The sequence below is a fragment of the Setaria italica genome, chromosome V, assembly GCF_000263155.2.
Source record: "Setaria italica strain Yugu1 chromosome V, Setaria_italica_v2.0, whole genome shotgun sequence".
In the NCBI taxonomy this organism is placed as follows: domain Eukaryota; kingdom Viridiplantae; phylum Streptophyta; class Magnoliopsida; order Poales; family Poaceae; genus Setaria; species Setaria italica.
Genome location: NC_028454.1, coordinates 7,829,939 through 7,854,908, shown reverse-complemented (window position 1 = coordinate 7,854,908; position 24,970 = coordinate 7,829,939). Strand labels below are relative to the sequence as shown.

General features: G+C 44.6%; 1 protein-coding gene and 1 long non-coding RNA gene across 2 annotated transcripts; both read right to left on the bottom strand.

The window, feature by feature from the left end:
* Positions 1–9,950: 9,950 nt before the first annotated feature.
* LOC101780700 lies at positions 9,951–12,158 on the bottom strand. The gene is made up of 3 exons (XR_215163.3): positions 12,023–12,158; positions 11,787–11,925; positions 9,951–10,626 (listed from the first exon to the last, which is right to left on the bottom strand). It is a non-coding gene; the product is annotated as an uncharacterized LOC101780700 (long non-coding RNA).
* Positions 12,159–19,934: 7,776 nt separating this feature from the next.
* Positions 19,935–24,317, bottom strand: LOC101780951 (delta(7)-sterol-C5(6)-desaturase). The gene is made up of 3 exons (XM_004967979.4): positions 23,947–24,317; positions 20,842–21,147; positions 19,935–20,481 (listed from the first exon to the last, which is right to left on the bottom strand). The coding sequence occupies exons 1-3, from the start codon at positions 24,176–24,178 to the stop codon at positions 20,192–20,194; spliced, it is 828 nt and encodes a 275-aa protein (XP_004968036.1). The 5' UTR covers positions 24,179–24,317; the 3' UTR covers positions 19,935–20,191.
* Between the last annotated feature and the right edge of the window lie 653 nt (positions 24,318–24,970).

The window sequence follows — 24,970 nt, the reverse complement described above, 5'->3', positions numbered from 1 at the left end:
ACTATCTGACTGCGATTTGGATTTCCTAGGGACAAATCGTTGTCGCCGTTGGGGGGTAGTTGGAGCTCATGCTCGTGCCTGTCGCCATCTTGCACAGAATCTCCATGTCAGTCTTACGACGCGTGTAGACTTCGACGCGCATCAATCAATTCATGGCGTTGCTCATCGATCGCGCCTGCCGATTCTATTTCGGCGCACTGTTACGATCCAAAATAACGGAAGAACCGGCCGATTCCTCACACGGAGAATTATTCACAGGCTGATTGACACGGATTGTTAAGTTTCTCCAACGAAAGGGGAAATTGTGTGAGCGAGAGAAAAATTAAAAGCCTACTATAGAGTGCATTCAGTTTATCATGCAAGTGCAACGGGTAAAATTTGGAGATGAAGATCAAGCAAAGGATCAGTAATTCAGTAAGTATGAGCACTTCAGTCTTCTTGAGATCCATCACAAAAACCAAAAGTCCAAAAGAACAAAAAAGGTCTTGTTCAACGAGCATTAACAATTAGCTAGAACAGAAAGTTGGTAGGAGTAAACAATTGAGCCTAGCGCTGATCAAGTTTGTTGTAGTCCTTGGTCTCTAGCTAGTGCCTAGTGGTGTTGAGTGACCTTTAGTGTTTGCCAAGGACCATACATGCTCATTGAATATTGTTAGTGCTGGGACTAACGAACTCCCTGACAGCTGAACTTCTCTTTTTAAAATGTACTGAGACAATCAAATCCAGGCAGCTCAATTTTCAGTGACAAATGCGAAGTGCAAAAGCACAAAGCAGTACTACTAAGTTACAGGGTGGACTGTCAAAATATTCTGAACTTTTGATATTGTTCGTGTGCTATGTGGTGTAGGGACAGAACTAGATGCGCCTCATATATTCGGTCCTGTTGGTTCACACGAGACTTAGGTGCAGATTTTCTGAACTACCAACTTAAATTCTTTGCAGTCTTTTAATTGAGAAATTCGTTACCAACTTTTCAATAAAAAGGATGCAACTCGATCGATCCATCCGTTGCGCTATTCAGCATGAGCTTAGCAGCCAGTGTTGAGCAGTAAAAAACCAAACGCCCGCATGATTTACTCTGCAATTCCACCTGGTGGCTGGTGCTGGCGATAGGAGAATATTAATTACCGAGAAGCTTCTCACGCTCGAGCACGAACAGTGTTCATGACAGAGACCCAGTTGTCATTTCACAAGCTCGTCGCCATTTTCTACGAATTGCCACTCATCGCCACCTCAGACCCATGCAAGAACCAACACGTACAGGCCAGGCCATCCCAGTGTTCCCTTCCACGCCGATCGAATTGTCCTTTCTCCAAACTCCAATAGCATGAACACAAACAAGGTGCCACTGGCAACGATGACAATGTTTAGTTTCTTAAGCAGACTGTCAGGAAAAGTAAGCAGCATTTGGCAGGCCGGGTCGTTCCAAAATTAAGCGACCAAGGGGGTACTTTGCGTGGTACACCTGTACGCTCACGAGGCAGCTGACAGCGAGAGAGAGACAGTGAGAGACGATATAAAGATGGGTGTTTGGAGACTGCCGCCATGGAAAAATCAGCCTCAGATCGGTTGTCCTAACCTCCTTTTGAAGCAAAAATGGTTGTCCTAATCAACCTCTCGGGAAACACTAAACAATACTAACAGTAGTAGGAGTTTGTCCTAATGAGGAGTCGGATTGACTGGGACAGATGTGCCGCTAGTAACCAATGGTCCAATGCCCCGGCGGCGGGTGCACCAGATGAAGTGTATGATCTACGTGTACGCGATTAAATTATGCTTCTTTGTGTTTGACAATCTGCGGCAGGCCTCCATTGCCAACCGACGTCAAGCAGTGCGCGCAGTTCTGTATTTGTTTTGCTCGCTCAACATAAATACATGCCATTTAGGAAATTGAAATAGTATAGCAGGTAGAGTTTTTACTACAAATTTCTATATAAAATATAATATAAAAATTAGATGATTATGTGTTGGGTTTTTCTAGGGACTGTCTACTGCTAACCCAGGTATTACTATGGCCACAATCACCCGAGTGATTTGAAGTTGGATAACACCTTGTTTTGAAGAGAAAAAAATTCAGGTGCTGCAAATAGATATGACACCCGAAAATTATGACCCTAGGAACCTGATGAGAAAACAAACTATGCTAAGCATATAGAAAACAAACTGACGCAGAAAAGAGAAGGAAAAATAAAAGGCAAAAGGCAAAATTATAAACTTAAACAAAATTTTTCTATAGTCAGTCAGATAACAAATTATTTCTAAATATGAGAAATCCCTCAAATACAAATATACAAATCAGATTTCAAAATTGAATATTGCAACTCATTTACATGACAAGTTTAAACAATTTAAAGATACTAAAGCACTGTAAATTAATGAAATTCAAATTGTAGATGCCTGTCTGCTTGTACGGTAGAAAATGTTTCCGTGTACTCAAAGCGACTGGAGGTATCAGCATGCAATATTCCCGGATCAGCTTGGGGGGCGGCAGTTTTGTTTGGCCTCCTGGTACCATGCATGTTGCAGACCGTACCACGCATGTTGCAGACCAGTCAGCAGATCGCACGGCGCAAATCTAACAAATGAGCAGATCGGACGGCGTCAAAATAGGGTGACGGAAGAGCCTGAAACACCCGGGTAATGTATAGCTTTTCCCTTTTTCTATGGTACTCCGAAGTGACTTGAGCCTTGGCTCTTGAGAGAAGGGCAAGGTCTTGTTGAGCTTCATCGCAAAAGGTCTTGTTGCGCGAACATTAACAATTGGCATGGACACAAAGTTGGGTTCTCATTCTCAGTCGAACACACTTTGGTGTACTCCTTTGGTCTCTAGTGCTGGTAGAGGTTGAGTGAGCTTTTGTGTTTAACAAGAACCGTACATGCTCATTGAATATCGTTAGCACGGAGACTAACGAACTCGCTGACACAGACCATATAAAACGTCGCCTCTGCTGCGAATTATTGCCACTCATCGCCACCTCAGACTCGAACAAGAACTGACACGTACATATCGACGCAGACGCAGGCCAGGAGAGCCGGGGTTACTTGGAGGACGGCACGCAAACGTTAACCATACCTTCCAATTCGTCGTTTGCCGGCCCCAAAGGCCCAAACTCGAAGCACGAACACACAAAACGCCATTGGCAACAAACTGTCAATTGCCATGTTGAAGTTCGTAAGCAAGGTGTCATGAAAAGTAAACAGCATTTGCCATTATTTTATAGTATAGGGGCTGTTCCAAATTGCACTGATGCGCGCGAGCACGTTTGCAATGCCAGATCGCTTATCCTAGTCACAGGTCAGTGTCGCAGTCATGACTCATGACCAGGGGTCGGGTTGAATTTGACTCAGACAGATGTATGCTCTACGTGGACACGGTTAAATTACGCTCCTTGCGTTCGACAATCTGCGACACGCACCGAGAGCAAACCGGCAGAACAACAGGTACTTTTCACCATACATGAAAGCTGCGGCACCTTCCGGCGTGACTTGAGACAGGTTGAGCGGCAAGTCGTGATATTGTTCATCCTTGATTGTCATGACGACAAGAGAAGATATATGGATGGACAAGCAAAGCCAGGTAGACTTGCATTGAGACTGACGAGTTTTCTAATGGCTACGAGGCCTTGTTCTTTAGTACTGCAAATCGTTTCCTCCGTTGATCGAGCAGTTGAAGCTCACGGTCTCATGCCCGTGCCTCTCACCATCGTAGTCAGCTTGTCAGTACTACCGACGCGTGTAGACTTTGAAATTTGAAGCGCATCCATGAACTCATCGCACTGCCCTCTTAATTACATTTTTCGGATGTTCAAATCCAAAATGAAGAACAGCAGGAATAGACGCACGGGTTGATGGACTAGCAATTCATAATATGTCAAGAGTTCAGAGACTAAATGGACCTGGTGAGTTGATTTGAAATGGTTTCTCCAATAACCTAAAAAATATGCACGATTGCCCAGCAGAATAAGAGAGGAGGAAAAACAAAACTACTATGCATTCAAATTCTCGTTTATTCGGTCAATTTAAAAAAAGAAGAAGAAAAATCAAGCATCACTACGAAGCACCTCTGAATGTTCAGAGAATGCCGCGGTCTTGTTGGGCTAAGATTAACAATTGGCATCCACATAAAGTCGGGAGCATTAAAGAATTGAGCCAAGAGCGGAGTTTGTTTCTGTCCTTGATCTCTCTTGCTAGTAGTGTTGAGTAGCTTTACTGTTTGCCTTCGCATGCTCATAATTTAATATAAGTTTTGCTAAATATCTGATTTGGGGGAGAAATCTGTCGAATTTGTTACCGTAGGACTCAATATGAGATTTGTGCAGGCTTTGAGTTAGGGTTTGGGGCTTCGGACTTTTTTTTTGGGGGGGGGGGGGAAGGGTTGGTTGGTGACTTCCTGACTGAAGAGGATGATCGGGGAGGCTGCCGGCATGGCGGAGGAGGCGGGCGGAGGGTGGGACAGCGGGAGCCCCGCCCGCCGCGGTGGTGGAGGATGGCGGTTGGGGCGGAGCTTGTTGTGGGGGCGTCCGATTCAACCAGATTAGGGAGGGAGCGGTCGTGGGGCCGGGGAGTGCGTCCTCGGCCCTCAAGCAGGAGCACGCGGCGGCGTCAAACTCGAGTCGGCCACGATGTGGAAGGGAGCAGATAAGGTAAGAAGGAAAGAGAGGAAATCAGAGCCATTGATTGTAGATCTTCAATGTAGATCGGAAGGTTAGAAATTAGACAGATTTTTATGGTCAAATCTATCATCAGAGCTAGAGGGTCCCATTTAATATAGTTAGGGCGACGACCAATGTACTCGTGACAATTGACATTCATCTAGTATCTAATTTTTAGTGTTAGCATATCTTTTCGGACCTTCTGAAAAGAAAATTCAGAGGCGGCAAAGTTTCACCGACAATAATTTTCAGTTTCAGGTAAAGAGAAGGTTTCAACGATAAAAGGGTTCAAAAACACACAGTAATGCATGCCTTCTTTGGGTATACTCCTACCCCTATTTGTCAGGTAGGGCCGCGCCGTTCTAGATGCGTTCTCACCACGCAGCAGCTGACGCCTGAGTGCCTGACGGCGAGAGAGGCGATAGATATAAAATGGGTGGGTTTGGTTTGGGCGGAAAAGTGCAGGAAGAAAGAGAACCAACGATCTCAGATTGTCGCAATCAATCTCGCAAAAGGGAATCAGAGATTGGCATGAACAGGCGTCGGATTGACGCTGACAGATGTGGTGTGGTGGTGCAGGAGGGCGTGCTGGGCAAGCAAGGCGCCGGCTGCTGCGTCTGGTCTACGAGGAACCAAATAGATTATCCTTTTTGGGCTTGACAATCTGCGACATGCCTCGCCTGCAAGGCTGCAAACAGGGCTTGGATGGTTACTTTTATCTTCTTTTACCGGTCTAAAAGAAGTAAAGAGAAGATCTTTTTGGCGACTGTTACAACGAATCGATGATCAGATGTCTAGATCAAAATCACAAGGAAATTTTCTTCATCCAAGAAGGAGCTAGTCATCACTGGAAAACCATTTGAGGACTGACTTGACAAGGCAGGCAAGAGCGAGCCACGGCCGTCAGTTACCCGGTTGCCCGGCACGCGCGGGGTCCGAATTTTCAAGCTCGGCACATAGTACCCGTGGATGTTTGGATGCAGGTGAGCGGGTCACATCGGATGTTCAGATGCTAATTAGGAGGATTAAATATGTGCAATTAGTTTTGTAATTAGACTATGTCTAATACTTCTAATTAGTATACAAACATCCGATGTGATAGGTGCTAAAGTTTAGCGTGGGTATCCAAATAGCCCCTTAGTAGTATATAGTATAGAGAAGATCTTAAGTAGTATATAGTATAGAGAACATCTAATTGTTCATTATGAGTGATTTAATAATAACTATATTATAAAAAGTGAGATTCCAAATGAAATGATCTCATAGACTTTATGCTAATGTAAAAAAATATTATAATGATGCTATTTGTGTTCTTTTCCCATAATATCCTTATAATACCTATACTATTTATATATACTGCCTATATCACAGGTGAAGTTTTAGTAGTATACATTAACCTTGATCATCGGATGTTTATATATTAATCTTTTCAAAGTATAGCTTAGTATTATGTACAAAAATGAGCTCGAATTTTCCTAGTTCGAGTCATCCTATGCGATTAGGTTGACGAACTGTCATTCTGGTCGCGGTAGAACGCACGTACGGTCACGCAGCCGGTAAAAAGGAGATCGATGCACGGATTATTCGAGTCCAAGACCAGCTTTGGTCGGTCGTCCACTTGGGACTTGTCGGGCAGCAGTAAAGCACGCAGCGATCGTGGAAATTTCGAGGGTTCTTCATAGTATATAATACTAGCTATACTAGTATTTGAAAAGAATCAGTATAAAAATATCTGATGATCAAGATTAATTATATATTACTAAAACTTTATACCACATTCGAGAGTTCCTTCACAGTATATAATACTGAGCTATACTAGTGTTTGAAAAGAATTAGTATAAAAATATCCGATGGTCAAAATTAATTATATATTACTAAAACTTTACCTGTGGGTAGTATATATGAGCAGATAAAGTCTACGAGATCATTTCATTTTGAAACTTACTGTGTAAATTTGGAATCTCACTATTGTAAACAATACAGTAATTACAATATAGCACTGTTCGTATATCCCTGTCACTCGTCAGCTTCTGCGTCTCTCCGCGTGTAGACTTGTGACCTGAGTTCTCTGAATTCTGATCCCCGCGTGTAGCAATAAGGCCAAAAACCGAGTCGAAGAGCAAACAAATCAGAAAAAGAAACGAAAAGAGGATCCTACTTCCGGTTCGTAACTTTTCAAGATTCAGTTTCGGTGGCCACTTTGTGCCAAAGTAAAAAATTTCAGAGCGGCTCCGAGCGGAGAGGGACAAGATCAGATGCTTTGGTCGCAGCTTAACCCAGCCCAGGTGCCAGGCATTGGGTGTTAGTAGATCACAACGAGCTAGTAGACGTCCCTATCATCACGCGGCACAAAACCGCGTTGAATTTGTGGCCGATGATAACTAAAATAAATTCTACCACGTAGGCATGCATCGCTTGATTTGTCCACTAATTCATGCATGCAAATCGCCACCCTCTTTCACAAGATGTTTGATACTAGATGCTAAACTTCAGTAATGTCACATCGGATGTTTGGATGCTAATTAGGAGAACTAAATATGAACTAATTTAAAACTAATTGCAGAACCCCTGTGCTAATTCGCGAGACGAATCTATTAAGCCTAATTATTTCATCATTAGTAAATGGTTACTGTAGCACCACATTATCAAATCATAGACTAATTAGGATTAATAGATTCGTCTCGCGAATTAGAATCCATCTGTGCAATTAGTTTTGTAATTAATCTATATTTAATACTCCTAATTAGCATCCAAACCTCCAATATGACAGTGCTTAGTCAGTCAAGTCTCTCTCTTCAACGATCCGGAGTGGTTCACCGGAGTGGTTCACCGTGCCCAATGCCTCAGTAAATTCAGCGACAGCTACAGGGAGTAATCAGGTCGTACCTAGACCTTGATTGCCCATGTATGCACGACCTGACCAGTAATTAAATTTGATTGGTAGGGTTACTTTTCTAAAAGGGAAAAGGTGGTGGCAATATCTTGAATCGTCAGGTATGTAATTTCTCCAATCACAAATATAATCCAAATTGTGGGTGCCATAAATGTTTAACGTTGACCGCACAAATGGCTGGTGATAAGAAAAAGGGAGAAAACTAAGTGCTTTCGACTTTCCATCACCTAAATTGATACCGATTGTTTCTCCCTCGTCTCAGCAAAAGTTTCAGCAGCGAATCATCATCTCCCTCCCCGCATGTACAAGACTTGAGACTGTAGGACCAAACCAGCAGAACAAGATTTTTTTTTAAAAAAAAATGAAAGAGGCAGAGTAGTGCAACGCATTCAGTTTCTCATGCTCTGGTCGGTATGAAGGAGAAGATCAATCAACGCAACGGTAGTGAGCCTTTCAGAGAACAGCAAAGTCTAGAAGGTAACAATTGACAAGGACATGAGAAAGTTTGTAACGTTAAACAGTCGAGTTTGTCGTACTCCTTGGTTTCTAGTAGTGTTCGTTTTAACATTGTTATTCTGACGGGACTAACGAACTATAGCCGACAATCGGCGTTCTCCTTTTAATATGCACTGGTACTTCACTGCTAGGATTCACATCATGGATGAGCTCAGTTGCCAGAACCCAGTAGTATTTACCAAACACTACTCTGCATCACATCATGTGATTTGCTCCGTAACTCCACCAGGATCGGAGCTGATGAATATTACCGAGAAGCTGCTCACATTCCGGCATGGACAGTACTCACGACGGAGACGGGAGACCCACGGTAAAATGTCGCCATTTCGTCACTTCTGAAAAAAAAACAAGAAAAAAAGGATGTCGCCATCACGAGGAAGGAACCACTCATCACCACATCAGCCCCACACAGGAAGCGACACATGCAGAGGCCACGCACCGTTAACTGTCTTCCAAACTGTCATTTATTTTCTCCTAACTCCAAACACGCGCGCACAGACAAGGAACCGTTGCCAAGCAAATTACCAAGCACCAATTTTTTTAAGCAGACTGTCACAGCAATGCTGGTGTTAGTACTGTAGAACTAAAGATGGGCGTGGTTGACCCGCGGTGCGAGCCGCAATCGAACCGTCGAACCATTTATCAGGAAGAGGGGCACCGAGCAATCCATTTTAACTTATACGATTGTTCTTTATGCTCCATTGGATAGTATGGTTCGAACCAGCTTGCTTTGCATTTGTCTGTCCCGCTGTCCCATGCATGCTTACAAGCAAGCATGCGATTATTTAAGAAACGTTCCAGCCTTCCGTGACAACAACAGGGCAAGCTTGCAGTAGTAGTTGCAACAACAGCGCAACACTATTTTAGACCAGCTATTAAACATGGTTTGCTGACATTTCTACTCCACGGATGAAATAATTGGGCAAAGGAAATATGTTAATCATGGTCGAGCATGTAAAACCAACATTGATGAAATACTGTCCAAACTCTGCAAAAGCTATAGTCAACAATGCAGAAAATAAGTGAACTTCAACGTAAACCACACATGCATGGAGGATTCAGGCAAACATTGCCCACTAATCAATGACCTTTTAGGTGTTTTTCTCTTTGTTTTTTTTTCAATTTCTTTTTGGCAATGAGTGGCCACACGTGAGACTAAATTGGCGCTCATTCCTCTGTTGATCTACCATAGCAGGACCCTTTCCTCCACGTACAACAGTAGCTGTCGTCACCAAGGGAACGGGTCCCCAAGAAGGCAATAACAAGCGAGACCTGCCTGCTTAAAAGAGCTCTCTCATTCGAGAAGCCCAAATAAGAAGAATGGGTTAGGGAATCCGAGGACATCGAAAGAAAAGGTAAATATCGTGCCTGCTTGGTGGGACCCACGAGATCCCACGTGGCAGGAGCAGGTTGCGTCCAGGAAGGTCTCCCGGGGAGCCCCCCAGGAGGCTCCCGGGAGGATTTGCTTCGAGACGAAGCAAGTGGTGGTGCGAGAGGGCACGACAGTCGAGGCAGGCTGTTAATCGCTCACCCCGTCCATGTAAAAACACTGTCATTACGCACGGCTAAGCCCCCAAGGACTAGCGGCCTCACACATCCCATCCAACAGGCGGAGGGCGCGGCCGTCGTGCTGAGAGCGCTCACATGGCTCCCAACTGTCCACTGCTTAGAGGGTGGGCCCCACTATGACCCTGGGAAACGGCAACAGCCTCCTAAGAAGAGACCTGGGACCTAGATTCAGCACCCCTTTCCCTCGAAGATGGGCCCAGGTCAAGAAGCTCGAAGGTTACCATAAAACAAGATTGACATAGAAAGGACCTGGTAAAACAGGATTGACATAGAAAGGACCTGGTCAGGGCACCTCGAGACCGTGCGCACCAAGGCAAGGGGCGCCAGAACAAGTGGGCAATGTGTCAGAGGAAGTGTAGCAAGGAGACCAGCCATGGGGCCGCCACGTTCACATAGACAGTGTAAATGGATGGATAGGGGAGCAAGGCTCGCCTCAACCCGTCCCATGGGCCTAGCCTATAAAAGGTCGGCTTGGCTCTTGTACAAGACAGACAACTCAAAAAACAACAGAACACAAAGGTCGGCTCGGCTCTTGTACAAGACAGACAACTCAAAAAACAACAGAACACACACGACGTAGGGTGTTATGCTTCTGAGCAGCCTGAACCTGTCTAAAAGCCCTCTTAGCAAAATCACACACTAACTCCTCTAAACACCTCTCGAATCCCTACGCACGAACTAACTCCAAGCCGGATCTGTAAATGGGGTCGCATCGGATCCCCACTCGCGGTACTTGACCACCGTCAGTAGCTGTCTAGCTAGCTTCCTTACAAAGTCCCCACACTCATCTCCCAACAATGAAGCAAGGCAAGCTCCTGATCAATTCTTGACCACTAGCACAAGCTCCGAGATATGTCTTCTGAATTCCGATAACCGTCGGACCACACCCATCAGGCTCTGATCTTCTCTTTCATATGCTCATCCTTCTCGATCTTCTGAAGTAGGAGTCGCTACGATTCTCCCATACTTTGAGCAGGATCCCTGTATGCCAAGTCACTGAACAAGGTAATAAGGCACACCATAACACCACATACTGAAATGGAATTATATATGTCAGCAGTAGAACACTAATCTTTTAATTTGATCTAGAAAATGCATCAACTTGAGAACACTGTCTTTTAATTTGATCTAGAAAATGCAGTAGAACAATTTGTCACTAGAGAACAGAGTATATATGATTTCCAATATCTACCAGTTCAGAGTAATGACATGAATCTATGAATCTATTTAATGACATGAAGCAATGCCAACGAGTAATGTTGTGACCCTCCCACAATTTCCAGCACTTCATTTATGCACTCTAAACAGAACATCAACTTGCATCAGCTTTCCCATTTTTTGAATAGGCAATCAAAGTATTGAACTGAAAGGATAAGTAGGCACAGGCAGCAGACTGGATCACCAGTGGCTGAGCGGGGTGTCATTACTGAACCCAGCTACAAGGAAGAGCTGGAATCTACTAGCTGTTCTACTCCAAAAAGACAGCTGGGCATACAAGGCTAAAGAGTAAGAGCTAACTGGATATGGTGCCAACATTTCAAATAATGTTGGGTGGCAACATTCCAAATAATGGATGAGCAAAACAGGGGCACTCGTTGCGCCAAATGATTGGCAGGAGTATAGCAGTGCCAATACCAAATAAAAGTTGCACTGGACTACATATTACTAGTATCTATCAGAGTGGTAGGGTGGCGCGTCGTTAATTTGCGTTGTTAATTTGTACAAGATACCTCTGCATACTGTGTGATACACTTCAGGTTTCAGGCATACAAGCCATGCAATTAGAGTTTCAGAAAGATATGAAACTTAATAGAAAAACTAAAACATGTGCAATGCAAAAATGTTAGTGGCATATTTCCCTCTGCATACTCATCATACTGTGATACACTTCCATTGGTGCGAGTGTAAATTAACATGTGCAATGCTATTTTACTTGCAAACAGTAACTCTGTTCAGAGCTTTGATAGCAGGACGAAAGTACAAAGATATGTGGTTTCAGAGTTAACAACAAAGGAATAGCAGTGAACCAGTGACAAATGACCAAATACTAGGGGCACGAAGTAAAATTAACTTCATTCACAATCGCACCCTCATATTTGAGACAAGGTCCAGAACCTGAGATTCATCAGAGGGGCAAGGAAGAGCTGATTAGATACCTGGGATCGATCTGGCGCTAGTGAGGGGTTGCTCGAGTGGTGGGGTGGAGGATTCGCCGCGGAGAAATGGAGGAGCAGCTGCCATCTCACTCGAGGTCCAGGACGGCGCGGGAGCCTGCAACGACAATCAACTCCAACCCTAACAGCAAGAAGACAGGAGATGAGCCGATGAGAAAGGGAAGAGGGAGTGAATGACTTTGAGAAGGAGATGGGGAGGAGAGCTGGAGGACACGCACCGGCATTCACCCGTGGTCGTCGAACTCTATGGCCACGGCGCCGTGCGAGAGCGGCGGCAGCGTCGCCGGCGGCGTCGAAGGGGGTTCGACCCTTTGTTTTTGTGGTTTCTGATCCCCTGACCCAAAGTTAGTGTGAGTTTGGCGGAGCTTCCAGATTATCTGCTGTAGATCAAATAATTTTCAATTTTTCATAAAGAAGTGATTCTATGTGAAATGATTTTTTAAATGAATTAAGAGATTTGGAGCTAGAAAAGGTAGCTTCTTCTGATTCTGTGAAGTCATTCTCCATCTTAATTTTAAGAGTTTATGTTGGAGAATAAAAAGGAATCATTTTCATCCATAGAATCACATGTAAGAATCAGAATCAGATGGACCAAATACACACTTAATTCGTCGGTCGGAAGAGGAGCCGTTAGGGTCGTTTTGATGGGCCGGGTCGGCAAACCGATGGGTCGAACCGCACCGCCCAATCTTTGACCCTGTTTGTATACGCTTTTCCTAGCCACGCTTGGATTATAATCTAAGCGAAGATTTTCTCGCTTCTCGCTTTTCGCTTCTCGTAGTTCAAATCGTTGAAGCGGCTTACCACATAAGCGAGAATCGGTGGAAATAAGCAAAGCGTTTGGCGGGATTCTCGCTTATTTCCACCGATAAGCCGCTTATAAGCGGATACAAACGGGGCCTTTATGTAGAACCATACTCCTATTTGTCACGGCTAGGCCCGTTCCAAATGTGTCGCGGCAGCCGAGCAAGTGTGCGCGCGGGCAAACCTGTACGATCACCACGCAGCTGACAGCGAGGGAGACGCCGATGGTTGGTTTGGAGGCTTCCGCGACGGAAAAGTGCGTGAAAAAAACGATCAATCCATCGATGCATCTCAGATCGGTTGCCTGCCGTAAACAATTGGAGATTGTCGTGATCAGGCGTCGGATTGACCGAGACAGATGTGTGTGATGCTGCTAGTACCTAGTAGTGTAAACAACCGACGCCCGGCGGGGCAGGAAGCAGGCGTGCGGTGCAAGCGAGGGCGCGGCTGCTGCGTAGTATGATCCGCGTGGACGCGATTAAATTATGAGTATGCTTCGCTAATCGCTAGAGAGCTCGCTCGTTATCCAGTATCCACCCCTACTCGCTGCATGATTCCATTTAACTACTGAATCTTCGCCATTGAAAGATGGGGGAAAGGAAATCACCGGAAAGAAGTAGGTTTGAGTGAAAGACGTATCAAAATGTTTTTTCACGCTTAGCAATTAGGTATAGGTGCCTGGCCATGAGACCAATCTGGTCGTGGTGATCCCGTACGGTCACGCACTCACGCAGCCGGTTGATGCGTTTCGTTATTCAGAGACGACTCGAATAATCGGATGCACGTACGGATTCCAGCCCACGGCTCCCTAGCTAGAACTATAGAAGGAAAGGAACCTACCTAACCTTTTTGCATTGGTCGGTCGTCCACTTGGGACTTTTTTGTCGGGCACAAGTGATTGAAACTTGAAAGCAGCAGCAATCGTGGAAATTTTGGACCATGAGGGCCGGCCCAATCCAAGAGCCTCGCCATCCACCTCACGAAGAATCTATGGCGGCTCCTGCTGGCGTAAAATTCCGCGATGACGACGCGATTACCACCGGCAGATCGTCGACCATGGCCGCCCGGGCGCAAGTCTTAGGATGGCGAAAGAAAGCTACGCCGTATACGCGCCTGCACGCCGCTGTCTGCCGTGGCCTACGCCTACGGCCTACCGATGCGACAAGCCAGGAACAACGCGCAGGTACGTGCAGGGGGTGCTGCTGACGAACAGGTGCTTACCACTTACCAGTCATAGCACTGTTCGAGAAATAACGAGTAAAAGCCGTATGAGCACTTTCCATATCCCTGTCAATCTGTCATGCACGGCGACTCGGCGAGGAGAGAACGAGAGATGGCGGGTGTGCGATGGACAACGCGGCATGCGAATCCTCCATCACTCGTCAGCAAGCATCCATCCGCGTGGAGACTTGGGATCCCCGAGGGCTGAGTTCTCTGAATCCTGATGATGCATACGAGGCCTTGTGACCTTTTTTAGAACTGACGAGACCAAACGGAGTCGAACAGAAACAAAAAAGGAAAAAAAAGTAAAGATCCTAGTTCCACATAGCATGGGATCGCCACTTTATAAGGGGGCGTTTGGTTCCCTTTGCTTATTTTTAAGCAAGTGTCACATCAATGTTTAGATACTAATTAGGAGTATTAAACGTAGGCTATTTACAAAACCCATTACATAAGTGAAGGCTAAACAGCAAGATGAACCTATTAAGCCTAATTAATCCATCATTAGCAAATGTTTACTGTAGCAACATATTGTCAAATCATGGACTAATTAGGCTCAGTAGATTCATCTCGCCGTTTAGCCTCCACTTATGTAATGGATTTTGTAAATAATCTACGTTTAATACTCATAATTAGTATCTAAATATTGATGTGACACTTGCTTAAAAATAAGCAAATGGAACCAAACCAGACCTAAGATGCAAGTTTTGGTGGCCACGCCACTTTGCGCCAAAGTTTGTTTGTTCGCTTCAGTGCGAGAGGACGGGAACAAAAAAGAAAAAGAAAAAGGAGAGGATCCTCTGCTCGCTAACGCTAATCTACCAGGCCCAGGCACCGGGTGTTCGTTCCATCAGACAGACCATCACTAGCAGACGTCGTTATCATCATTACGCGGCACAAAACCGCGTCGAGTTTGAATCTTGCCGCATGAAACAAACTCTCCCACGTAGTCATGCGTCGCCTGATGATTTGTCCACTGACCCCTTGGCCCCGGGGCAGCTGATCCAGCGATGAGTATTTGGGAGTGATGAACCTGGAGAACGCACGGCACTGTCAAAGCCTGCTCTCACAAGAATCAGAGAGGCTACGAGACAAGTTGATCGCACATGTAAGCGCGACCTGGTGACCCTGAGCCCGTAATCAAATTTGACCCACTGAGGGCCGTGTCGTATCATGGACCCACTGAGGCTCTGAAACATAATGGACTCTTAAGCAGGCCCATTTGCCATTCCCTGAAGACTTCTCAGACAAACAGGGGACTTCAGTATACTTTAGATGGCGTTTGGATAGGCAGTGGGTTTGGGACAGGGAAATGTGCTGGGCTACGAAGGGTTGGGTTAGCGTTAGGAACACGAGAATTCAAACACAATTCATTGTTTGGCTGAAGCAAGTTTGAATTTGGATTTAAGTGAATCCCACAAGATAAAAAATAAAGAACATGAACAGCATGACTCACCGAGCTAGCCTTACCTGCATCTCCCTCCATTTCAGCTCCTCCATGCAAACACGCGTACGTGGTAGCGAGATGCTTGCGAGTTGCGAGGCGAGCGCGGCTCCTGCGGTCATGCGCGCGGGGCGAGCGCACCAGCGGCTCGATGCGTGCGAGGTGAGGGCAGCTCCGATGCGGCGCCGCTCGCGTTTCCAGGTGGCCGCGCGGCAACTCTTCACATTCTTATCCTCCGTCCCGTCTCCTTCCTCCACTAGGCTACCCGCGTGCTCGTGACCCTGTCGAGCCGATCGCCTCCACCCTTCAGCAAGGCAGCAACGGAGTAGGCTCTAGTTTGTTTGCATCGGCTTCCATGGCGTCTGAATCAAATTCCATTCTACCTAGATTCACCTTTTCTCTACTCAAATCAATCTCCCCCTGTGAAATCCACAACCAGCACGAATCGGACTTTCGATTCTATGCCCCCGGTCGGACAGCGTCTCCGGCGGCACAAACATTCAAGGCAAGCAACAACTTCGGCGGCACGGCGGCCTGCGGGCTCGCACCGCGAGCAGCACGAATCTGACAGCCCGCGCGTGCGGGGCGGCAGCAACTCCGACGGCCTGCGTGCGAGGCAAGCGACGGCTCTGGCAGCTCGCGTGTGCAAAGTGACGGCAGCCTCGACGGCCTGCATGGCGAGACAAAGCGGCTGCTGCTGCGGTACGATCCCGCCTCCGAGAGGCTATGCTGCACGGATACGTATACATGTATCGATATCGAACGGATACGGATACACAAATACGTTTCGGCATTCTTTTAAATATAAATAAATAACAATGTATTTGCAACAATAAACAGAAGCTTATTACCAGCAAATAATTCCATAAATTTTGTACATTAACAATCTAACACGTTTACAATGTTATAAGATTGCAATGCAGCTTTTTATTTCATTTCCTATCTTTTTCCCTCTCTAAAGGATCTCTGCATGTTTTGTCTCTCTATGAGTGGTCATACCGTAAAATGGCTAGGATTGACTACAGGACAAAAGGAGATGGGTGTTTCACTCCTCTCTCTCTCTCTCTCTCTCTCGTTGCAGCTGTGCAGGCGGACAACCGGGTTGCAGGTGCGTGGCGAGACTTGTTGCGCAGGGCGGCCGTCGGGACAGTTTCAAGCAGTCGGAGCCCCATACAAGCAAGCTCGAGCTTTGCAGCCGGAAGGGCCTCGCGCGCGCATGGCAGCGGCAGGCCATGCGGGGGCGGCGGCTTGGGGCGGTGACGCGAGCAGCAGCGCTAGCGAGCGACCGTGCTGGGCGTCTGGCTGTCGCCGGACCACGCGTGGCCGGCAGCACGGCCACGGCCTGGGCATGCCGTATCGCAAATACAGCTTTGATACGTACCCGCGAACGTATTATCTTTATTTTAATTTATTTTTATTCCGGATACTTCATGATACGTATCCAACACGTATCCAGCCCGTATCCGATATGGGATAGGGCTCCTTCTGCACGTATCTATGTAACGTAGCTAAGAGGTACCGCGTCAACCCGCTAGAGACGGCTCCTTCTGCACATATCCATGTAACGTAGTCGAGATGTACCGTGTCAACCCGCTGCCAAGTCATAACCTACCCTCTCGTTAGGATAACGTTTATGCGAAAAGGGATACTTATTTTCCTATCCCAATCCATCTTTATTTCCCTATCCTACTATCCAAACATGGGATGCAATCTATTCCACCTCTCATTTCCCTATCCCAGCCTCCTATTTCCTACTTCCTAAACACCACCTTAGTATAAAATATTAAGCAAAATGAGTCAAAAAAAGCAAATCACTAACATGAGATGCAATCTATTCCACCTCTCATTTCCCTATCCCAGCCTCCTATTTCCTACTTCCTAAACACCACCTTAGTATAAAATATTAAGCAAAATGAGTCAAAAAAAAAGAAGCAAAACACTCAGGATTACTAGCGGAGCTAGGTATTAGCCAAGGTGGGCCACGCCCCCCAGTCCATGCAGATTTTTAAGCACCGGTATAGAAAAGTAAGTTCCTGACAGCAATTCCAGCAGACTCTCTAAACAGCCCTCCTTCAAATTTAGAGGACCAAGTCAAATAAACGAACTCCTGCAGGCCCTGTACTTGACTCCCTATTTTGGGGAGCCTTCAAATTTCCCCCTCCACCCTCCATTCCTAACAGTTCCTCTATCCATGTGGGTTATTGTTGGAGTTGAAGATATTTGTGTGGCCCATAAAAAAATAAAGAGAACTCTATTTGACATTTGGAGGCTTTGATTTGAGGGCTATTACTGGAGTTACTCTGAGTTGTGATAGCACAGAGTTGTACTCCCCTTGATAAAAAATGTAGGTCGTCTTGAGTTTTCTAGATGCATAAATTTTGCTATGTACATAAATATAAGGTTATGTAGATACATAATAAAATCTATGAACTTAGAAAAGTCAAAACGATCTATATTTTGATACGGAGGGAGGAGGGAGTAGCAGCTAGTAAGTCAGGCCATGCATGTTTAACTCTAGCAAGCCCACGTCACCATTAAAGTCTTTTTTAAAAAAATTAAGCAGGAGCACTGCTACGTCACCGTGCAAGTCTTCTTGCAGTAAGAACATCAAGCAGCACGCCGGCACATAATTCATTGGAAGTCTCCATTTCAACTCTTGCACTCTATTCTTTTCTTCATCAACGTCCAAGCTTACAGCTGCTAGTATGTTGTACGTCTTTCCATTTTTTCCGAGACAGCTCTCCACTTGCTGACTGCCCCTCCCTACGGCCAACGCGTGCCCGTCGCCGGCCTTCACCCATCCACCGCTCTGAGCTTGTGCCGGCTTCCACTGGATTGCTTAGCTAACTGTGCAATTACTGTAGCAACCGACCCCTCCTTGAGTTGATTCCTAACTCCGCCGCTGCTCAGGATTATCACTGTTTAGGTTGGTGATACATTTGGTGGCTTTGACAGAGACAGTGATAATAACGATCTCAAGCTTTGGACAAAATGATGTGGAGGGCAATCTCAATTCTCAAGCTTGGACAAAACGATCGGATAGCGTTTTAGAAATCAAGCAAGGCGATGTGTGTAGTGTGGTGTGGACGGCCACGACAAACTGAGATGCAGATGTGTCCCTGGCAGACCGCCATTTTTCCGCCGTCATGCCCATAAAAAGAGACGTGTAGCATAACCGCGTGACTTCTCCTTTTAGCATGTCGTGATCGGAAACATGGAGTTCGAACAGAAACCAACCAAATGCCCTTGTCACCCAAACTGTCGAGACTCGAGACAGGTAAAGCATAATAAATGGCGCTATTTTCTTCGAGCCAAAGCAGTCTCCATGTTTATTTATCTTTCTCGAATGCACTTGTCTATCCTTTGCTACCGGGAATTAAGCATACTTGTTTGAGCTTCGTGATAGCTTCTTATTGTAAAAAGTATGAAGGTCTCAAATAAATAGTGAATTTCTAGTGCAGCTTTCGAAAAGCTGGAAGCTCAGCTTTCTAAGTTTATATGAAAAGCTCAGTTTCAAGGTCTGTTAGTTTGAGTAGTAGCTTTTGAATTTTTTTTTTAAAAGTTGCTGCTGACTTTTTTTTTCTGAAAAGGCAACACTATCTCTTAAAAGATGTGTTTAGCTTTCTGAGCTCAAAAAGTTACGAAAAGCTCGAAAAAATGAAAATGAGTTTTTCAGCTTCTCATCAGCTTCTCATATAAACTCAGTGGAAAAACTTCTGCTTCCCATATAAACTCAGCTTTTCCAAACTTCTGGCTTTTTGAAAGATGCATGAGAAGAGGATTTTCGAAAGCTACACGGGAAATTTACTATTTGTTTGAGCTTCTAGCTTTTTCATGCTGAGAAGCTACCAGGAAGCTCCAATAAAAAGAACCTAAATACATCTTCAAAGATGGTATTGACGTTTCAAAACCAAAAACCAGCAACACACACGAGAAACTGAGAAACTAAAAACCAGCAACACACACGAGAAGTTTACTGTTTGATTGATCTTCTAGCTTTTCTCTCAACGCTGCTAGAAAGCTTAAATAAACACGAGAAACTGAGAAACTAAAAACCAGCAACACACAACGCTGCTAGAAAGCTTAAATAAACACGAGAAACTGAGAAACTAAAAACCAGCAACACACACGAGTAAAAAGTTTACTGTTTGTTTGATCTTCTAGCTTTTCTCTCAACGCTGCGAGAAAGCTTAAATAAACAGAACCTTAAATACCAGCAGCCTCTCAAACAAGCTCAAAATCTGCAGCTCAAACAAACAGTGCTCAGTTAGGAGTTAAAATTCCAAGAAAATGGAGTTAAAATTCCAAGAAAAATTAAAAGAAAAAAAAGGATGAATACACTCAAAATCTGCAGCTCAAACAACAGTCCTTAGCTAGGAGTTAAAATTCCAAGAAAAAGGAGTTAAATTCCAAGAAAAATTAAAAGAAAAAAGGATGAATACAGCACTGCCTGCACAATCAAGGCTGCATTGTGAGCAAAGTGTTTTTACCTTTCAGAACGCACGAAAGGATGCAAGGCTCTTCATTTTAAACGAAATAGACATGGCCCTTGGTTTCAAATCTGGCCTTCGTTTGGCTAGACCACAAACCCAAGCAAAGCAACATCAAGAAACTGAGTAACGCATGTCCAGAAAGGCAGAAACTGCAACATACTCAGCAGGTACAGGAAAGAATTGTACATTCTATATTGACTTGGAAGTGCCGAATTGTACAGGCGTCTGGAATCCAGAATGCGTCTACCAAACTTTTATTCGTTCCTGGATTCCATTGCATCACAAGAAACAGTACTAAATTACGGGAGAAACACAACATATATGGACCTAGCATACTGAAGTAAACAAACCGATGCTTCAGGCGACACAAAGTGCCAAGCAGAATAGAAACCCCACACAGCACAGCACACGGGAGAAGACACAGCTCACTCGTTCTTGAGGATATCTACTGGTTCGCGCAGCGTGCCAAACATCCAGTCCATCCAGATGGTGTAGTGGCCATAGTTGTGGCGGTAAGTTGTGTGGTGAATGGTATGGTAGCCAGCACCCATGACTGGCCATATCTTGCCATGAATGCAGTCGTGGATGTTTGCTGTCCACACGGCCTCCACGAATAAGAGGGCGATGTGCGTCCTAAAGTGTGTTGGGAAAATGAAGAGGGCAAACACATGTGGTATTGCTTGCAAAATCCCATCCACTGGATGAAATGCCAGCCCTGGAAAGCAGCAAATCCATAAATTACGCATGCTAAAACGACTCTCGAAGTAAAATTGGACTGGGAAAAAATTGCAAACTAGAAGTAAACATTAAGGAACTATGTTGTTGTCCAGAAATAGTAGAACATACATGGAACTCACGTACCATGTACAGTTACTGGTTTATTGATGCCCTCATGTTAAGAAACAAGTAGAAATACTGAATTCTTCTTCCAACATTTTGAAGTAACAAGAGGGGGGAATGTGTGTTAATTTACTGTCACTCCTGTCAGCTATCTACAGCCTTCAGATCTTGCCCACAGAAAAATACTAAAACAAAATATCAAAAAATAAGAATGAATTAAGGCAGTAAATCTTACCGGCAAATGGAGACAGAGTATTTTCCTTGTTGTAAATATGGTGGGTTGCATGTAGATATTTGTATAATGGCTTTATGTCATGCAACTCTCTGTGCATCCAGTAAATTCCAAACTCCACAAAGATGAGATATAAAGCCAAATTAATGAAGTACATGGGCACACCAACTTCGCTGATATTAAAGAAACACCGTGTCCATCCACTCTCAATCATGTACTCAGATACAGTTGGAAGAGCACAATATAAAGGCATAGCCTTTGACGCGACAATTATTTGCTTCCTCATAGCTTCATTTGTAGGGACGGAATCTGCATCAAACACTAATTTTAGATCAAACCTTGCATAGCAATAGACATAGTCACACAAATTTTGAGAGTATAAGACAGTAATAATATTACAAATAGTATTAGAACACCTTACACAATACACAGGGTAAAACCATTGTACTAACAACAATTACATTGGTCCTCCACATACTTTTATACGAACATATCCAGGCAAGGTTGTTCTTAATTTTTTTGAAATGATCTGAGACAAGTCCCTCTATGTGCAGTCCAAGCACACATGCAGCATACTCATTAACAGTTGCTGTTGTTACAGTTGACATTTAAAGAAAAAATATACAGAATATTTCCATTCTTGAGAAACAAAATAATTACATTATGCAGTACAAATAGATGCCGCCAGCTGCAGTTTACTGAGATCTAAAAAAACATCAACTAAGCTTGGAGATCAAGAAGGGATATCATAATGTATGATTGTCAGGCCCAGTTACAATACATTGTTACTGTTTGTAATAAGTATGGCTCACCACAACATGGCACACTGGAACAAGTTAACAACTACCAAGTGATGAAGTGAATGCCTGTTAATCAAATAACAACCTAAGCATAGAAATGATTATAAGGACACTTTTGCCAACTACACTCTTTATCCCTAATTTGTGAAGCACAACCTAGGAGATAAGACAAAACAATGATGGTCACTGTAAGAACATGCGGAAGTGAACATATGTCATCGAGAAATCTTAGTAAACCCACTAGAGGAACTGAAAAATGAAAAGGAGGGGTGAAGTAGAAATTCTAAAAGAATTACACGGGCCTTTTAGAACTATGTTTCAGGGGGTGTTTGGTTCCACGGACTAAAGTTTAGTCCCTATCACATCGAATATTTAGATACTAATTAGGAGAACTAAACATGAGCTAATTGTAAAACCAATTGCACAGATGGAGGCTAATTCGCGAGACGAATCTATTAAGTCTAATTAGTCCATGATTTGACAATGTGATGCTACAGTAACTATGTGCTAATCATGAATTAATTAGGCTTAATAGATTCATCTCGCGAATTAACCTCCATCTGTGCAATTAGTTTTGCAATTAGTCTATGTTTAATACTCCTAATTAGTATCTAAACATTCGATGTGACATGGACTAAACTTTAGTCCGTGGAACCAAACACCCCCTTAGTACTATCACAACATCACAATATTGGTGAGCATGTTTCCTCAAAGAATTGCATATTTCAACCCTTCCAAAAGATTGATATGCTCCATTTTACAATATTCTATTGTATCATGCAACCGTACAATATTTTTTTCAATTCACTGAGACACCAGTGGGGTAAAATATTAATCTAATGGTTTTTAAGGAAATATTAATTTAATTGTTTAATACGTAGGACCTAGCAATTATACAACAAGGTGGCCTAGCACTTGTGTTAAGGGTAGTATCAACACGAAGTCCAGCTAAAATAAATCGAATTATCAGAATAATTCTCTTCCTGTATTCCACTTGGTCTGAAACACCAAGAAAGCAAATGCAACCTGATCCCACATGGGCATGCAAGTCAAATAGTGCTACCTACATGACAGGCTAGCTTGCTCCTGTTATATATTAATTCAATCAAGAAGGCCCAATTGAGTGGTCCAGGAAGGCCACATGAATTAAAAATATCTAGCAGTTTCACAAGCACTATCACATACTTTTGAATGGATACCAGGACAACAGATGCACCAACTACATTCCAGAATAAAAGCTGTACAATGATACTAACATGGAAAAGGGACGGTGAGCCTAAAAATGCTCAAGACAGGGCACACGGAAACAGTAGCCAGTAGGTAAGACATAAGCTAACATTAATATTAAGCACTTGATAGGAACGTCCAGTGCACAACATGTGGTTGAGCATAGGAGCCAGACAAGAGCATTGGAACGACATCACAGAACTTTGTTTAGCAATCCAAACACATGAGCCGAGTGCCGGCTCCCTTTATCTGTCAGTGCATCTACCTTGATTGGCGGCCTTGCCACGAACAAGAAGGGGTGGTAAAACAGGTAGCAGAGTATAATTAATTCAACCTGGTCAGAAGCAGAAATTTAGACCCTTTTTTATTAAACTAAAATTGCTTAGCTGCAGCCAACCTCAGTCTCTGTAAACACCTCGTAACAATATGCTGCTTACGGGCTCAAGTAATTAAGCAATAAGCAGTAATTGCTTAGCCAAACCGAAGTCTTCACAAAGCAGAATAAACAGTCATGTAAGTTTCTGTTTAACAAGCACAAAGGCATGCATTTCACTAACTTAGGCACTTTAGCCAAGAAGGAAATTCTGTCCTCCAACTCCAAGATCCATTCAGATGATTGTTGTGTCTACCAATGAAGCAAATCCAATCCACAGCGCTACCCCCAAACCATCACACCTCCCAACCAAAACAAGCTGGAAAACAATATGACAATTCCGCGACAAAAATCTTCCAGGGCCACATCTCACTGTCTATGATAGCTATTACGAGATGGAGATCGAAAGCAACGACACGCCGAGGACCATAAAACGCACCACAAAAGGCCTCCTAGATCAAGCCAAAAGCTTCCCGAAAGGAGCGGACATTCGGGATCGAAAGTCGCCAGCTTCCCCTTTCCGCGTGAATAGCAAATCCCTTACCGGCATTACTGCAAAACCCTCGAATCATCGACTCAGAAAGAAAATCTCGAAGCAAACGTAAATCCCTCTCGTTAAGCACATGACAGGGGGCGCCCAGATCCTGATAAAGAACAAATCGGCAGCTGCAGTAGGAGGGTCGGGGAAGGGAGGGAGAAAGGCGGGACCTTTGGGGATGTAGGCGTTGCGCTTCCAGTAGTAGATGACGAAGCACCAGAGGAAGCCGGAGATGAAGTAGAGGAGGTAGCCGCCGACGCAGTTGCGCATCCACGACTGAACCGGGTGCGGCAGGCCGCGCCACCAGTTGCCGGGCGTCACCGCGCTGAGGACGACCTCGTTGTACCACCCCGTCTCCGCGACGAAGCGCCCGAGGTAGTCGCCGCTATGCGCCGCCGCCATAGCCGGCGGCCGCCGCACTAGGTGTGGGGCGGTGGATTCGTTGGGGTGGGTCGTGGGGAGCTGTAAAGCGGCGGAAGCGTGGAGATGTTCAGGTGTTTTAAATGGATCTGTGGTCTGTGGTGTGCAGGTACCGCCGTGCCGCCATGTGGAGAGGAAGAGGATGCCATTCGCCCAGTTCTTTTCCGGCGTATAAACCAGGGCGAGTTCGCGGAAGGAGAAATTTTTTGCTACAAATTTTGGTCGGCATTCCAGAGCCGTCTGATCGCCATCCAACATGTCACGAGCCCTCTTTTTTTAACTTTCAAAAATCGGTCTCTATCTCGTCTGCCCAACTCCTCCATCTCATCTCCAAAGACAAAAGACAAAAACAGCGCCTGCATTGTCTCGTCCACCATCGCCTCGAGGACTCCTTTAAGAAGAGCTAACGAGAAGGAAACCTCCTAAATCAACCCGTCCTCCTGATCTGCGGCTTGCTATCAACGTGAGAATGGGATCAACTAAAACTACTTATGATTTTAGCGACTAAAGCGTAACAGGTACGAAGATATAAGCGGGAAATGTATGAACCCCCTCGGTGAGGATAAGGTGATGGAATTGATAGAGATATTTACACCAAAGTAGAATAGGCAAATTGATAAAAGGAAATATAAATGGTGAATTGGTGTTATAGATAAGACGAAGAAAGGATAATTGTGTATGTGTATATGGGCAAATTGATAAAAGGAAATATAAATGGTGAATTGGTGTTATAGATAAGACGAAGAAAGGATAGTTGTGTATGTGTATATGTAC

Coding starts and splice junctions, on each gene's coding strand:
- LOC101780951 (XM_004967979.4), bottom strand. CDS start 24,178: ATGGCGGCGGCGCATAGCGGCGACTACCTCGGGCGCTTCGTCGCGGAG. Junction 21,148..23,946: donor CAACGCCTACATCCCCAAAG/GTCCCGCCTTTC, acceptor TGTTTGATGCAG/ATTCCGTCCCTACAAATGAA. Junction 20,482..20,841: donor TACTCTGTCTCCATTTGCCG/GTAAGATTTACT, acceptor GCTGCTTTCCAG/GGCTGGCATTTCATCCAGTG.